The sequence below is a fragment of the Saimiri boliviensis genome, chromosome 12 (assembly GCF_048565385.1).
Source record: "Saimiri boliviensis isolate mSaiBol1 chromosome 12, mSaiBol1.pri, whole genome shotgun sequence".
NCBI lineage: Eukaryota > Metazoa > Chordata > Mammalia > Primates > Cebidae > Saimiri > Saimiri boliviensis.
This window is the reverse complement of record NC_133460.1, coordinates 111,089,585-111,106,346: the sequence shown is the minus strand read 5'-3', so window position 1 is coordinate 111,106,346 and position 16,762 is coordinate 111,089,585. Positions and strand designations below refer to the sequence as shown.

General features: G+C 48.7%; 1 protein-coding gene across 3 annotated transcripts in view; it reads right to left on the bottom strand.

The window, feature by feature from the left end:
- DOCK1 (dedicator of cytokinesis 1) overlaps positions 1-16,762 on the bottom strand; it is a 535,347-nt gene that overhangs the window by 416,960 nt on the left and 101,625 nt on the right. For all 3 annotated transcript variants that reach the window (XM_039465108.2, XM_039465109.2, XM_074383077.1), the window contains exons 13-17: positions 13,504-13,629; positions 8,884-9,008; positions 7,439-7,537; positions 5,785-5,857; positions 276-379 (exon numbers count right to left, since the gene is read on the bottom strand). In XM_039465108.2, coding sequence (XP_039321042.1) covers positions 276-379; positions 5,785-5,857; positions 7,439-7,537; positions 8,884-9,008; positions 13,504-13,629 — 527 coding nt within the window. The remainder of the gene's footprint in view (positions 1-275; positions 380-5,784; positions 5,858-7,438; positions 7,538-8,883; positions 9,009-13,503; positions 13,630-16,762) is intronic.

Here is a 16,762-nt window from a genome sequence, read left to right as displayed (position 1 = left end):
GCGTGTCAAATACACATTTTAATAATTTCCCTTATTCCTGCAGCGTGATTCAAGTTCATGGCCTTTTCATATGGCAACTATTGTTATCGTGTATTGTCATCTTTTTCCGTTAGGAACAACTAAAGGCCTGGTCATCGGAAATGTTCATTTACATAATTAAATGCAGCTAGACAGCAGCTTTCTCACAGTGATGGGAAATGTCAGTTCCGGTCAGGAAGCCCAGAAAGGACTAAAACTGTCTATATCAGCAATACTGCACCAGTGCAACCAGGTACCTTATAGACAATGAGGTCATGCTCTCCATCTCGCAGGGTGGTACCATCATATCTCATCAGCTTGACGAACGCTAGTGCAAATATTTTCTCAGATTTATCCTTAGCTGTAAAACAAAACAAAACAACAAAATTGATGATTGCCTTCAACTGTCATGACGAAGTAACATTATGAGATGCTATAAAGGCTACCTTTATGAAAACAATTACAAAATTGTACAAACAGGTATTAAAGTCAATCTAATAAATACACGGAGAAATGGACCACATTTACAAGTGAAAAGATTCCTAGCATAAAGGGAACAGCTGTTCTCAACTTAATCTGTAAATTCAAAGCCATTGTTATCAAAATCTCATAGGAGAGATTTTTTCCTGGAACTTGAAAACTGATTCCAGGGTAAAGCGCCAAGAAGAGCAGCATGGTCTTGAAGACTGCAGAGGAAAGCCGCAACACGAGCAAGCCAGAGCAACCGCAAAGTGACAATAAGAAAGGCCGTGTGCTTTTAACCTAGGACGCCCAGACCAGCAGAAATGAATGCAGCCTGGAAACAAGGGGCCACGGCAAGTGACAGAGGCCGGGAAGTGGCCATTCCACTCAGGAAACTGCGTGTCAATACAGAAAACTAACATCGATGTCTGCCTGGCAATCTCTTCCACGTGAATCACCATTACGCATGGACTAAAGACCTCAAGGTGAAACTGTGTTGCCTTTGCTGAGAAGGTTCAGCCCCCAGATAACTGTATGTGGGGCTCACTCACTTCATTCAAGTTTCCGCCAAAATGTCACCTCCTCCAAAGTGACCAAGTCTTGTCTAAAATAGCCCATTAGTCACTCAATCACCCTCTTTCCTCTCACCTGATTTAGTTTTCTTCATAATCCTTATCACTACCAGACATGTGTGATTGTGCGTATGTACGTGTGTGTGTGTGTGAGAGAGAGAGAGAGAGAGAGAGAGACAAAGACAGAGGCAGAGACAGAGCATCTCGTTGCCGATTACTGTTGGTTTCATCCACTGGACCCTGGAATGTAAGTGACCTTTTGTTTTATTGACATATCCCAGGACATGAGATAGTGCCTGGTGCCAAACAGGTACTCAATCCATATTTGTGTCACTTTGGGAGATAGTCAACAAACAAATAAGCTTTCAGATGATTAAAAAAAAAAACAAAAAAAAACACGGTGGTTTCTTAAGGGATCTCAGTGACAACGAGGACAATCCAATTTGTCAGAAGACATCTCTCTGAGAAGCTGGACAGCACATGAGCCAAGATGTCACTGCTGCAGGAAGAAAGGGACCTGGTGCAGAGACCCTCATGGGGAAAGGTGTGGCACATACGGGCACAGAAGAACAGTGTGGCTGGTGAGTGGTAGACGGCAAAAGCCAAAGGTGGAAAAGGACTGATGAGCTGCAACAGACAAGGAACAGGGACAGAAGAAATGGATCTGCCTGGAATTCCTCAAGTTGCAATCTGAGTGGAGCACAGAAACAGAGGCCCAGAGCTGGAGGCTACCTCTACAATTACAGATTCAGAGCCTTCTTTTTACTGATGAAAAGACAGAGGTCAGAGAGGAAGAATCACACATTTACCCACACTGAGTCAGCACCTCAAAATATTTACCCTCAGATCCCACTACCCAAGATAACATGGTTTATCATCTTTGCCTTCCTGGTGTCCAGCAGTATTTTGCACACAGTAGGTGCTTCATAAATGCTGAAAAATTACATAGTTCCATATATGATCAACCAGCCAAAAAACACAGGAAGAAATAGAAGTAAAATATACGTACTCTAGGATTCTAAAAAAAAAAAAACTCCATAAAAGGACACCAAAGCACATAAAATATTTCAGTGTTCAAATGGCAAAGAACGGAACGGTTCCTCCTAAGTTTGAGTGGACTTGGAAACAAAAAAAAGGCATGCTTCCATAAAAGTCGCCAGGGTTCAGAAGGACAGGTGACAATCATGGTCAGCAGATGGCTTCTACGGATCCCACCAGTAAGTAGTATAAATAGGGGTGCCTTTTATTAACATTGTACACCTTCACATCCGAGGAATGGATGGCTTTTTATTGCATGCTCATTAGCAGGGATCATGAGGTGAATGGTTTATATGACAAGTTTACAGAACCTTTGGAACCACGGCAGGGGTCATGTGTTCTGGAGCGTGGCTAGAGCTGCTCATTCCCCGGGCCACGCCACCCAGCAAGCCCACTACCATCAAGGGAAACTTAACTTCTGGCCAGCCGTACCTGAGAGCTCAAAGTCTGCTGGGACCCATGGACCACATGGTCTGGTGCACCTGGAGTTGCTAACAGGTTGCTGAAAAGGTATTATGTCAACCCACTGATACCAAACTTTCCAATCCCAAGGACAGATCCCAGGTGAGAAACTGCATCACTTGTTCCCTTTGCTAGCCTCTGTAGAGTAGCAGGTGGGGACCAGTGTGCCCTCAGCCTTTCTCTCTGTTTCTGCCCCAAGTATCTGCATGCAGGGTTGGCTGCGGAGGCCCCAAAGGCCACGGTCAGCGGCCGACATCCAGGCCTTCATCAGCATCCCACTTGCGATGCTCAACGTGTTTCCAAAATCTCACAAGCCGTGGCCACGGAGACTTCATTTATTATGCAAATGTGTCCGGGTATGTCGGGTGATACCATCTTGTCTATAATGAGTATTTAAAACTGACAAGAAAAACAAGGATTTTGAAATTAAAATGCTACAGGAGCTATCGCTCTGCCCTAGTATAATTTATTAATTAGAGAGAACGAGCTTGTTAAAAGACAGGAGCTTGATTATGAGACAAGTCCTCTGTGAATTCCAGAACCCTGTCCTCGCCCTGCTTCCTCTGGGGGCCTCAGGGTGATAGATACATGGAGCCCTAGAGCAGGCATCCCCAAACTTTTTACACACGGGGCCAGTTCACTGTCTCTCAGACCGTTGGAGGGCCGCCACATACTGTGCCCCTCTCATTGACCACCAATGAAAGAGGTGCCCCTTCCTGAAGTGCGGCAGGGGGCCGGATAAATGGCCTCAGGGGGCCACATGCAGCCCGTGGGCCGTAGTTTGGGGACGCCTGCCCTAGAGAGTCTGAGGCACACTGCAGCCCGACAGGCTGGCCCGCCCTGCCCTCCATTCCTTGGCTAAGGACACACCTGTATACCTGTGCCCACAGCTACCCCCATTCCACCAGCACCCTCCACCTAATTCACGTGATACTCACAGGCTGCCACGTTCTAGTTGCTTCTTGCAAACTCATCTCAAACCTCACCTCAAACCTAAGCTCTGCAAGAGAAGAAACTCCAGCAGCGTATTGTGTATACAGTAGGAACTCAGTAAAAACCAAAGGACAGACGTGTGGCCTCATCACTCCCCGAAGACATCAGAGCATGAGGCTCAGGCGCAAGGACCTGGGATTGAACCAAAACTCATCCACTGACTACCTGGGTGCCTTTCAGCCCCTGACCTGGGGCTCCCAAGCCCCAGTTTCCTCATCTGTAATGTGGGAAATAATAATATGGACACCACATGGGAATTTTGCAAGGACGAATCTAAACAGCAAATAAACTTCCTGTGTCAGGCACATGGTAAGAGCACAGTGAACGATGGCCCACATCTGTTGATGGTTTTTGATAGTTATTATCCTGCAGCTTCGGCCACCAAGGATGTCATGTGCCATTAGCAGACCCGACCTGGTCTGGGGCCTGGTGGCCTGGATCTGGCCCTGGGGCAAGGATGAGATGGCAGGGAACTGCCTTCCAAGCTGGCGGCCTTCCTGCCCCTGCTTCTCCCATTAGACATGAACCCAATGCCCTTGTAACCGAAGCCCTGACCTGCGTGCACTGTTGGGACATAACAGGCGTACAGTGATGCTTTCAGCAGCTGTCAGTCCCTCCCACGTCCTAACCCAACAAACTACCCACCACCAGGCACCCCACGTGCTTGAGACTCCTCTGGTCAGCCACGTTCCAGGCCATGCCCCACCGCACACACATCTGCCATTGACAGTTGTGGGCCGACAACCCAGCTCTGCAGACCTCACACACCAGGCCTCCGCAACTCCCCTGAACAGCAGCAGTTCCAAGCTTCTCAAGGGTCCCACAAGGCGGTCCCACACCGTAACATCATGACCTTGCTTGTGCGTTTGCTCTCCTGCAGACCCCCATCCAGGTACACCCATCTCACATTGAAGGCCCAGGACAGACCAGACCCCAGAAACAGTCTGATGAATCAATACATCGCAGCAGCAGCAGATACAATGGAGCCCCTATCCATAGCAGGCACCATGCCAGGAGGTGGTCAGACTCCAACATGCCTGACCTTCAAGAATACCCTAGGAGGAAGGTTTTGCTTTTGTTTCTTTGAGATAGGGTCTTACTGTGTTGCCCAGCCTTGAGTGCAGTGGTGTGATCACAGCTCACTGCAACCTCTGCCTCCCGGGTTCAAGTGATTCTCCTGCCTCAGCCTCCTGAGTAGCTGAGACTATAGTACACACCACCACACCAGGATAATTGTTTTGATTTTCAGGAAAGATGGAGTCTCACTGTGTTGCCCAGGGTGGTCTCAAACTCCAGGGCTCAAGCAATCCTCCATCCTGGCCTCCTAAAGTGAGCCAGAGGACCAGCCAGGAAGGTATTCTTATCCTCAAATGAAGATACAGAAGAGGCTTATGCTTAAGCTCCTTCCAGAACACAAAGAACCTGAAACTGCCCCCTACATGGTGAGACCCCCACAGAATCATCAGTAACAAAGGGTGGTCTGCCTCCACACCACTCTTTTTCTTTAGCTGTCTGCAGCACACAAGCCTCCAGCCAACTCTCTTTGTCACTTATTATCCCAAATATTAGTATGTCTCAGTCCCCAAAGACAAAGAAACACACACACTAAAAGACAGAAATCATGTTTCCTTCTGTGATACCTTGATGCCTAGCACAGGGCTCCACATTTAGTTGACAATTAATTTAACAAAATGTGATGGAACAAACTTCAGTCATCAATAATAAATTCTTTTTGAAGGACAGTGATTCAAATAGCGGTTCTCCCCACCTAAAGTCTTGGCATCATGGTCAGTATCACGGAAACGTCTGTGAGAAAAGCCATCCCTGAGCTCCAGACACCAAGGGCCACCAAGAAAGACAATAAGCGTTCAAGATTTCCAATTTCAAGACAGAGGCCTTCAGAGCCCATTTGTGGGATGTATTTGTTACACCTCAGTCACTTTTCTGATGGATGGCATGGATGGATGACATATCAACATGGAAGACAGGCAAGCAAAAGAAAGAAGGGGAGCAGGAATACTGGGTAGGAGGAACTAGAGAAGGAAATCCAGATCTCCTGAGATCTGCTCAAGGAAAAAGGTAAAACAGAGAAGAACGTTTCCAGGGAATAGGTTCCGGTGGGAAATGAGCCTTACTGGGCTAAGATAGCAAGTTCCAGAACAAGTGAGAGTGGTCTCTAGCACTTTCCCCCAGTTCTCCCTTAAAAATCCTTGGGGTGGGAAAGTGCTTGACTACTCACAGTCCTGCGATGACCGGTGGCGGAAGGTGAACCGAAGGTGACTGCGGTTAACGTCCTCGATGGGAATGGCCACCTTCAAGAATTGAAAAAGAAGTTTAAGCACCGTTACTAGTATCGTCTAGCATTAACAGCTTTATTCAACTGGAGATATCGTGTACGACTTAAACATGTCTACACTGCAGTGGTGAAAATACGGCACATCTAGTCCCCTATATGATTTCTCCAAACACAAAATGCCTTCGCAAAATTTAAGTAAGATCATATCGTAACAGCTGCCAAGCCGACTATGCCACACAGCTTTTTTCTTCTGAATGGTCTGATCATTACTGTTAAGATTCTATTTTTTTGTTGTTGTTTGTTTGTTTGAAATGGAGTTCACTCTTGCTGCCCAGGCTGGGGTGCAATAGCACAATCTCAGCTCACTGCAAACTCTGCCTCCTGGGTTCAAGTGATTCTCCTGCCTCAGCCTCTCTGGTAGCTGGGATTACTGACATGTGCGACCAAGCCTGGCTAATTTTGTATTTTTAGTAGAGACGGGGTTTTTCTATGTTGGTCAGGCTGCTCTCGAAATCCCAACCTCATGTGATCTGCCCACCTCGGCCTCCCACAGTGCTGAGATTGCAGGTGTCAGGTACCGCGCCCAGCAAACATTCTATTTTTAAAAGTTGTTGTTTTTCTGCTGGGCATGGTGGCTCACACCTGTAATCCTAGCACTTTGGAAGGCCAAGGAGGGCAGATCCCCTGAGGTCGGGAGTTCGAGACCAGCCTGGCCAACATGGTGAAACCCCATCTTGACTAAGAAAAAAAAAAAAAAAAAATTAGCCAGGTATCATGCTGCATGCCTCTAATCCCAGCTACTTGGGAGACTGAGGCAAGAGAATTGTTTGAACCCAGGAAGCGGAGGTTGCAGTGAGCCGAGATCACACCACTGGGCTCCAGCCTGGGTGACACAGTGAGACTCCATCTCAAAAACAAACAAAAAAAGTTGCCATTTATCTTCTTAGCCCCAACCTGTAAGGGTCTCCATTCTTTCCACAGCTGTGGTGACCTGCCCACAGCTGCAGCAAGAAAGCTTTCCTGTTGTCACATTACACTCAAAGAAAACAGACCTAATACATGGTGCCTCTTAAGCAAAAATTGTCACTAATTCTCACGTTGAACATCTGTATTCCAGAGCCAACCCCTAGCCTGGTTTTCAAATATTCAAGCTCTTGGCAGTGGGATGGTGTTTACTCCATCATGGAGACGTGAGCACGCTGCATTATGAAAATGCACCAGGTCTGTGCTATAAAACAGGGTCTGACTCCCCAGCAATGACCTCCACAGGCTGGCAGCTCCATTTTTTTATTTGGTGTAAAGACAGCATGCCACATATAAAACAGTGCTGGGAAGAGAAAGACAATAGCTATCTTAAAAAGACTCTGTCATTTATCTCCATGAAAGTCCGATTTTTATGTCCAAAAGGAGATGAGAGTAAATGTATTCTAAGAAATGCCAGTGTGGTTCCTTAGCAACCTTGAATGACTTTGTTGGGAGACACCGTGCCTGCCTAGAGCAGCTCCTGGGCTGAGGGGGATGCCAGGATGTTTCCTTGGGTTACAAATGAGTATTTCATAATCAGCGCCGTGTGATAAAATGACCATGCAAATAATACCTTAACAGTCTCAAACCAGCGCGGCTGCTTCACTTGGTAGTAAATCACAGATTTGTACTCTGAAATAGCTTCATCACCAGCACCCGGGAAAATCACATGCTTTAAAAGAAGGCATAAAGAGCTCACGTAAGACCTCACAGAGCTTGACCCCATATACATTCCCCATTGTATACGTGGGAGGACAGCTCCAGGAACACCAACACACCCCACCACAAAAGGAACACGTTCCCAGCAAGGGAAGCACAGGTCCACCTGAAGCCAGCAGCCAGCTCTAACCCCTGTTCTCACACATTTAAGATCTTGATGGTGATGACACACGGGGATGACACTGACCTCCAACCCTCCAGACCCTCCACCCGATAACTTTAACATTAGGATCTGCAGGAAGCTGCCTGATCCATCCCATAGGTCTAGGGTAAGGGGCTATAGACCAAAAGGTGGGAACCCTGTCTTCCCCTTCTTCCAGCCATAAATACTGTTTGCTTCACTCCAATCAGAAAATCCATCGGCAAGGGCAGCGCCGATGCTTCCAAGGAGATGAGGCAGGCAGGGGTGCTGGACGGGGTTCACCCAGAAAGAAAAACATCATGCTTCTCTCAGCGACGCTGAGTCTTAGGCACAATCCCATGGGCCCAGAAAAGGCCGGTCCTCCAGCCCTGGTGTAAAGAGGCACCTCACAGGGTTAGTAGCTCTGATTTGACCTCTGGTCATCAGAGGAGACAACAGCTTCTAAGTACCTCCCAGGTGGACCCTGCTGGCTGCAGTGGCCACGGAAGCAGATCTTCGTGACCACCGGCAGAGTTCAGAGCTCCGGCTGTCATGGGTAGGTGCTCGGTCCCACCTCTCAGGAGCTCTCTGACCCTGAGCAGTTTAATTGATTTCTTAGGGTCTTCATTCCTTCATCTCTCAAATGGTAACAAGGGTATCTGTACTTCTAGTGCAATTACTAGACCTCTGGACCTTGGGTTTATGACAGCAAATGAGACTCCATGATAAGGCTGGACAAAGGTGGTCAAGACCACAGGGACCTGACTGGGCGCAATGGCTCATGTCTATAATCTCAGCACCTTGGAAGGCCAAGGCAGGCGGATCACTTGAGGTCAACATGGTAAAACCCCATTTCTACTAAAATATATAAAGATTAGCCAGGCATGGTGGCACACACCTGTAGTGCTCCAACCCGGCCAAAAGAGCAAGACTCCATCTCAAAAAAAAAAAAAAAAAAAAAGACTACAGGGACTTCCTGAGCCAGGCCAGCTGCCAGGACCAGAGGACCCTAGCCCCCTGCACGCAAGCTGGAAGAAGGGAAGCAAGCCAATGCCAACCCCAAGAAACGGGATTCCAAAGCCCCACCTGTGACGATTTCTATGCTGTAGCAGAGCCAAGGTGAGCACTTGGCAGGTGAAACCGAAACACGACGGATGAGCCCTCGCCACGGTAAATACCTCTAATCGCTTCCCATCTTCATCGTACACAGACACCGTGACCTCCACGTTCTTCGCTGTTGTTTTGCTTCCTTTATCAAAATCTCCTTGAACTAATGTTACATAGATGTCATTTCTAACGTCACCTGAGAAGGGAGAAATCATACATTTAAAAACCAATCCATTATTCATAGCCTAATTGTGAATTTTGCAAGACTGTCTAATAAGCTGCCTGTCCTCACAATTGCAAATATGTATTAGATGATTATGAAATATTTTCTACAAAACAGTCTTACTGTTTAAATACATGACAAGAGCAAGTGTCATCATCTTCATCATCATAAAACTTGCTGGAAAGAAGAAACATCTTTAAGCTTCTAATGGTCTGCTTGGTTCTCATCTGGGCAGAGGAGACTCTACCCCAGGCATCCCCAGACTTTTTACACAGGGGGCCAGTTCACTGTCCCTCAGACCGTTGGAGGGCCACCACATACTGTGCTCCTCTCACTGACCACCAATGAAAGAGGTGCCCCTTCCTGACGTGCGGCGGAGGGCCAGATAAATGGCCTCAGGGGGACTCATGAGGCCTGGGAGCCGTAGTTTGGGGACACCTGCTCTACCCCTTTGGGGGTAGCCAACAACCAGAGGGGCTCCAATGGTGTGGATGGCATCTGTGGCCCATGGCAGCCCACGCCGTTGTCCCTTGTTAGACAGCTGGCTACAGCTGTGTGAGTCCTCGGTAGCCAAGGAATATCACATTATTCACTGGCTCTCCCAGACAACTGGCAAGGTTTACCTCCTGTGCATTCTTCTTAAAAACATGACTCGAAAAACTGAACTAAAAGCTGATTAAGAATGAGGATCGGCCGGGTGTGGTGGCTCACACCTGTGATTCCAGCAATTTGGGAGGCTCAGGTGGGTGGATCACCCGAGGTCAGGAGTTTGAAACCAGCCTGGCTAACATGGTAAACCCTCATCTCTGCTAAAAATACAAAAATTGGCTACTGGGCGTGGTGGCGCAAGCCCGTAATCCCAGCTACTTGGGAGACTAAGGCAGGAAAATCGCCTGAACCCGGGAGGTGGAGGTACACTCCAGCCTGGGCAAAAAAGCAAGACTCTGTCTCAGAAAAGAAAAATGAGAGAGAGAATGAGGACCAGCAGCCTAGGATCAGGGAGGAAAAGGGTGTCTAGGGAAAAACTTCCTGCATGGCTCTTCTCTTCTGGCAGGCAGCTGTCAGGATCCCGAATGGGGACCACAGAGAAAAGAACAAACCAGACCTATTTTAAAATGAGATGGGCTTTTAATTGTAGGGGGGAAAAAACACAAGAAATGAGCTCAAGACTCTTCTTCCTACTGAGAACACAGGAAGCCCTTGGTAATGGCCCGACTGGGAGAACTTCACAAGCTTCATTAGCAACATGATTTAGAGGAAGCCTCGTTCCCAGCGACTGCTCCTCTGCTGTCTGCCTGGCCACCTCCCACGCCCTGGCCACCTGCTCTGCCAAGGAGCCAAGGAGCGGCTCCGTCAAGAGCAGCAAATGCCCACTCTGGCTGAAGACCAAGGATCCCTGAAGGAAAGTAACTCCCTTGCCCCCTTGCTTTCTTGTTTTTGCTTTTGCTTTTTTTCTTTCCTTTTAAACTGCTCTGTTTTGGCTTTTAATGTATCCAACTATCAAATTAAGCTTTCATTTAAAAGTCATTATCATAATAATCCCAGTGGGTTGCTACCACAGCCACAGTAGCTGTGCGGAAGGAGGTGCAGCTGCTGCCCACAGATATTGACCACAAGAGAAGTTAAGAAGCAGGAAGCACAGGGCAAGGGGCAGGAGCGAGGCCACCCAGCCAAGACTTGCTGCTCATTAGCTGTGGGACCCTTACTAAGTGACAAGTCACTTAGCCTCCAAAGCCAGCACCACTAACCAGCCTCATTGTTAAGGAAGGCATAAACCATATGATCTCTCAGCCTAAAAATTCTATCAAGGCACAAACACCATCATCATAAAAGAACTTCAAGGCCTGATGCAGTGGCTCACGCCTATAATCCCAGCAGTTTGGGAGGCCGAGGTGTGTGGATTGCCTGAGGTCAGGAGTTCGAGACCAGCCTGGGCAACACAGTAAAGCCCCATCTCTACTAAATACAAAAAATTAGCCTGGCGTGGTAGTGCACACCTGTAATCCCAGCTACTCCGGAGGCTGAGGCAGGAGAATCGCTTGAATGCAGGAGGCGGAGGTTGCAGTGAGCCGAGATTGCACTGCTGCTCTCCAGTGTAGGTGACAGAGCAAATCTCCCACAGCCTTGCTCCCAAGTACACCTCGATTGCACTACTCCAGGACCAGCTCAGAAGACAGCCCTCATTTACAGCTGGCAAACCCCACAGACGGCATTCACCATAGACATCAGGAAATGCCTCTGCAGGTTACAGAACATTCTGGGGAAGAAGGAATTAGAAGTCGACATAGTGGACTCCTGCCACATTCCCAGGTCGAAGGAAAAGTCGGCATCCCCTGCCTGGATCCTTCAGAAGGACTCCAGGAATCCAGCGAGCCACCAGTAAGTAGCAGAGCAGGTCACTGGGTGACAGAACAGGCTCTTCACTGTCCAAAGATGCTCATCTCTGCAAACAGCAGCAAAACCAGGCGATACACAGGTTTTGCAGGCTAAAGGCAGGGAGAAGACTGATAACCACCCACACTCTCTCTCTGGTGCCCACAGCCTGGTCAGTGATTATTTGGCCAACAGAGAACAAAGATGACCCACCCACCCAAGCCATAATCCCTTCCTATGAGATACATACCCAGGGCTTAGCACATGGAACCTGCCAGAACAATGGTCAGCTGTATCATTTCCCTATGACTGTATCATGAGATGATCTTCTGGAGTTTAGACCCTCTTTTCTCTATTTTTGAGACAGGGTCTTTGTCACTTAGACTGCAGTGCAATGGTTGTGATCATGGCTCACTGTGGCTTTGACCTCCCGTGCTCCAGGGATCCTCCTACCTCAGCCTCCCTGGTACCAGGTACTACAGGCATTCGCCACCATGCCAGGCCTAGACTTAGTTTTTTAAGTCTATCCATCATAAGGGAGACACTACTGGCATGAACTGGAAGGTTCTAGGTTTCCCTTTGAACATGAGTACAGCCTGAGGACGCCAAGATAAATGCATATTGCCAATTACCTCATCCTGATTTATAAATCTGCATCCCAAATGCAAATACAAATAAGTACACAAATTAGTCTATTCCCATTAATAAACCTAAATTAATTTGCTGCATATAGACTTGACACACACAAGCAATAGCTTCAGAATTGACTAAACGTCATGCTTTTCTTCCTCTACAGGTAAGTCTAGCTATTATTTAGCCTAACCAATTTCGATGTCTTTCACATGGATTTATCAGACAGAGCATTCAATGGCCCACAACATCCCTGGAAGGCGGAAGGAGTAGAAAGAACATGTCTTGAAGCTGCACTAAGGTAAGCAAAGCACCAACTGGGACAGCGTGCACACTGACTAGCCACCACTCTCCTGGCGAGACAGCAGAAGCCTATAAAAGGAGGCCATTTTGAATGGGGGGTAGTTTGTCCCTATTTCCACAGCTCATTAGCTGAGCGAATTTTGGCTACAGTTTAATTTTGATGGGAATTAATTCAACACTAATTTGTAAGCTTCCAAGAGCTTTACGTGGCTCAAGTTAGTTTTTTGTTTGTTTTTGGTTTTTGTTTTGTTTTGAGACAGGGTCTCACTCTGTCACCCAGGCTGGAGTGCAGTAGCACGATCTCTGCTCACTGCAACCTCTCTGCCACCCAGGTTCAAGTGATTCTCCCACCTCAGCCCCTCAAGTAGCTGGGATGACAGGAGCATGCCAGATAATTTTTAAAATTTTTTGTAGAGATGGAGTTTCGCCATGTTGACCAGGCTGACCTCGAGCTCCTGAGTGCAAGTGATTCCCCAACTCGGCCTCCCAAAGTTCTAGAATTACAGGCATGAACCACCACGCCCAGCCAAGCCACATAAGCATTACTTGCAAACCAGAAAGTTTCCCACAGATATAAAGCATATATATGAACATGCCTCCCAAGATCTCTTGAAGATCAAATCAGATTATTATGAACATTATTTGGATACTGAAAAGTATTACGTAAATATGAGATTAATGTTAACACGGAAAATCTTGTTACTGGTTTGGTCAGTTTGGAATTCATGACTTGGAGTTCATGGAGCAATACCAGCATGATAACTCGCACTAGCTGAGCGGGCGCAGGTCCAGGCATTTCCATGAAGTGACCATCCAACCCTGTCATTCCCCTTAAGGTGGGCTTCACTGGGCAGCTCCCTCTCTGACCTCTTTCCTTCTTTCTACCTGATGTCTATCCAGACATTCGCTGGGTGCCCACACCCCTCTCACACAACCCTTGCAATTGGGGAGAGCTGATCCGTCCAGGGGTACAGTGGGTCAGCAGGTATATTCCACCACTCTGGTCACAGCCCCACGATCCATAATCATGCTGGTGCTGACACCTACCAGGAGCTGAGTCCTTTCCTTTCCAGAGCTCATACATGACGCTGCCCACACGTCCTTCTCTATGGACCACTACCCCCACGCTTTGCTCAGAAGCCCTGACCGAGCCAGTTCTTACCCGGCATGATGATCTCCGGAAACCCTGTTTTGCGAGCCACAGCTGTGGTCCTGTCCACTAAATGCGGAAACTCTTTTCGGATCTGATGGATATCTCCAGGAAGTAATTTCAATGTTACCCACAAACCTGGAAAAACAACGGATGCCATTCAGTCACATTATAGCCTCTGCATTTTAAAAAATATTCACGAAACCAACTTCAATGAACGAGAGACTTCTAACTCACAATTCAACATCTCAAGAGAAAGGTGGGTACAAGAGAAAGAGAGGGGCAAGGCAAAAGGTGCCCGTCGGGACTGCATGCATCCGCCGAGCTGGGATGCCGGCCCTGCCCTATCATGGGCAGCTGAACGCACATCTGCAGCCGCTGTGCACCGGCTGCTCCGCTGAGGGCTGCAAAGGGCCAATGTCTCCTTTCAGTGGGTAGACATTTAAGACAAAACAGCCAGGCGACCTTTTTCTGGGAGGGGGCTGAGAAGTCTGTCATTTTCTAGTCTCCCAGGAAAGACAAAGGCAGGGGAGGATTCTGGAGGTGAATTCACAGCTTCGAGAACCCACCAAAGTCTCAAGTGGCCAACCCGGGCGGGCAGCAGAGCACCAGGCTGCAGGGCCACCAGCAGGATAGCCCTCCCAGCCATGCAGCTGCAGCCATGAGCCCAGGCCCTCTGTGCCGCAGCACCACAGCTAAAGAGAACAAATACTCTGGCTGCTCTCGCCTCTTTTCCCCAAGGGAGAAATGAAGACTTTCAAAGCCTCTAAGCCTGGATGCCAGGGGTGTCCTGGCGAGAGCGCGGTGAACCTGGCGGGGGCTATGTGTAAGAGCCTGTGCCTGGGCTCTTCCTCCCTGCAAGGCTGACGGAGAACTGTGGTTTGTATAAATACTGAGTAGCAATCATATGGGAGGCAACAGTACATGGGAACAAGGCAGACACTTCCAACAAGTCAAAGGCGGGGATAGGCAGGGGCTCGGCCTGAGCTGTCTTCTGTGACGGTATCTGTCTCCCCCACGGAAAGGGGCTGGCACTATCAGTCAGCACATGGGGGTGCTCTGTTCCTGAGGCCTCAGGGGGCTGCCTGCTGGCTTCCCCGACTCAGCTCAGTGGGGCTTCATTCTGACCCTCAGAACATCAAAGCCTCTGCCCTCACTTCTGCTGCTAGCATGGGTGTGCACACGTGCCTGTGGCTGTGCGTGTGTCTGTGTATGTGTCTGTGTCCATGTGGGTCTCTGTGTGTCCGTGTGTCTCTGTGTATCTGTGCGTGTGTGTCTATGTGTATCATGTCTATGTGCATTTGTATGTGTGTGGCTCTGCGTCTGTGTTTCTGTATCTGTATATTGTCTGTGTCTGTATCTGTGTCTACATGTGTATCTGTATCTGTGTGTGAGTGAATGATGTCTGTGTGCGTGTCTGTGTCTATATCCATGCCTGTATCTGTGTGTGTGTATGTGTCTGTGTTTGTGGTGTCTGTATCTGTGTATCTGTATGTGTGTTTGCGGTGTCTGTGTGTGTGTCTGATATGTTTGTGGCGTATCTCTGTGTGTGTCTGATGTGTTTGTGGTGCCTGTATCTGTGTGTTTGTGTGTGCATCTGTGTTTGTGTGTGCATGTGTCTGTGTTTGTGGTGTCTGTCTCTGCGTGTGTGTCTGTATCTGTGCATTTGTGTGTGCCTGTTTCTGTGTTTGTGGTGTCTGTATCTCTGTGTGTGTCTGTGTGTGTGTTGTCTGTATTTGCGTGTGTGTGTGTGTGTGTGTGTGCAGCTATCCCCTCTCCAGATGCCTCCAGAGCAGGACCCACCCTCCATCACCCTCAGCTCAGAGCCCTGCCCTGGGTGGAAGGAGCTGAGACAGTCACGGACCTGTCCTCCAGCAGCCTCCCTTCTGAGCAGCACTGGAAGATCACTGGCGGCCAGTCAGCGGTGCCAGCACCTTAGGCTGCTCCTAACAGAAGCTGCTCTGCTTGACTCAAACCCACACCTCACGCCCTGTCCTGTGGCTGCCTACTCCTGTATCCGCTATCCTAGAAATGCATTCTCCTTTGCACAGATCTGCATGACTTGGAGCTAAGAAGTCAAGTCACTGATGATGCTTTGTTCTTTGCCAGCTGGTGAAACTCCCTTTCCTCTTGCTATCTGGTGAGTTCCTCTAATTTATTCAAAAGTAGCAACTGAGCACCTACTATGTGCCAGGCGAATACAGGGCACAGCAGACCCTCAAGACCTCCCCTGCCAGGGATTTAGCTTCCATTGCCAACAGTCAAACACTAACTTCCCAGTCTCTTAAGAGAAATACACAAATGCAAAGTTCTCATAGGAAAAGTCCTGAGCACACTGTAAGGCATCCCTAAGACGACAATCTTGAGGGTCACGGAGGAAGGGCCATTGGGATTGAGACCTGCAAGAAGCAAGGGAATTGCAGGCCTGTGTCTGTGCATGTGTTTGTGTGTGTATGTGTCTATGCATGTCTGTGTGTCTGTGTGGGTCTGTCTGTCTCTGTGTGTGTGTGCACATGTCTATGTGTCTGTGTGTGTGTGTCTATATATGTGTCTGTGTGGATCTCTGTGTGTCTGTGTGGGTCTCTGTGTGTGTATGTGCGCGTGTCTATGTGTCTGTGTGTGTCTGTGCATATGTCTGTGTCCATGTGGGTCTTTGTGTCTGTGTGTGTGTCTCTGTGTGGAGGGGCATGTTTCTGTGTATGGGTCTGTGTGTCTGTTTGTGTGCATGTGTCTGTGTGTGTGTGTCTGTGCACGGGTCTGTCCGTGTGGGTCTGTGTGTGGGTCCATGTATCTGTGTGTGTGTGTGTGTGTCTGTGTCTACGTGTATCTGTATCCCCAGGGGGTTGGAGCCCCCAGATACTGTGGGAAGACAGTCAGGAGGCTGGGGTGGAAGGTACTATAGTCTATCTGAACAATCAGGGGCAGCCAGAGCGGGGATCAGGAAGAAGTGTCAGGCTCTGACCTGATACTGTGGCTACAGGGAACAGGTAGGCAGGAGCGCAGAGCACAGTTGGGATGGAATCGCAGCAGGGAGGCCACCACATGAACCCAGCTGGCTGGCAGAACATAAACTCCACTGTGGAGGGTGGGGCAAGGGGACCAGCATGGAGGTCACATCAGCAAAACCACGGGGAGTTGGGGTAGGAGGAGGCACGGCTTGCAGAGACGGAGCCCCTTGCAGGCACAACCACTAGCAAGTGCTGTGGGTGCCATTCCCTGGAACAGGAGGACCCGCTGCAGGCAGAGCTGCCCGAAAGGCAGGCGCTCAGAT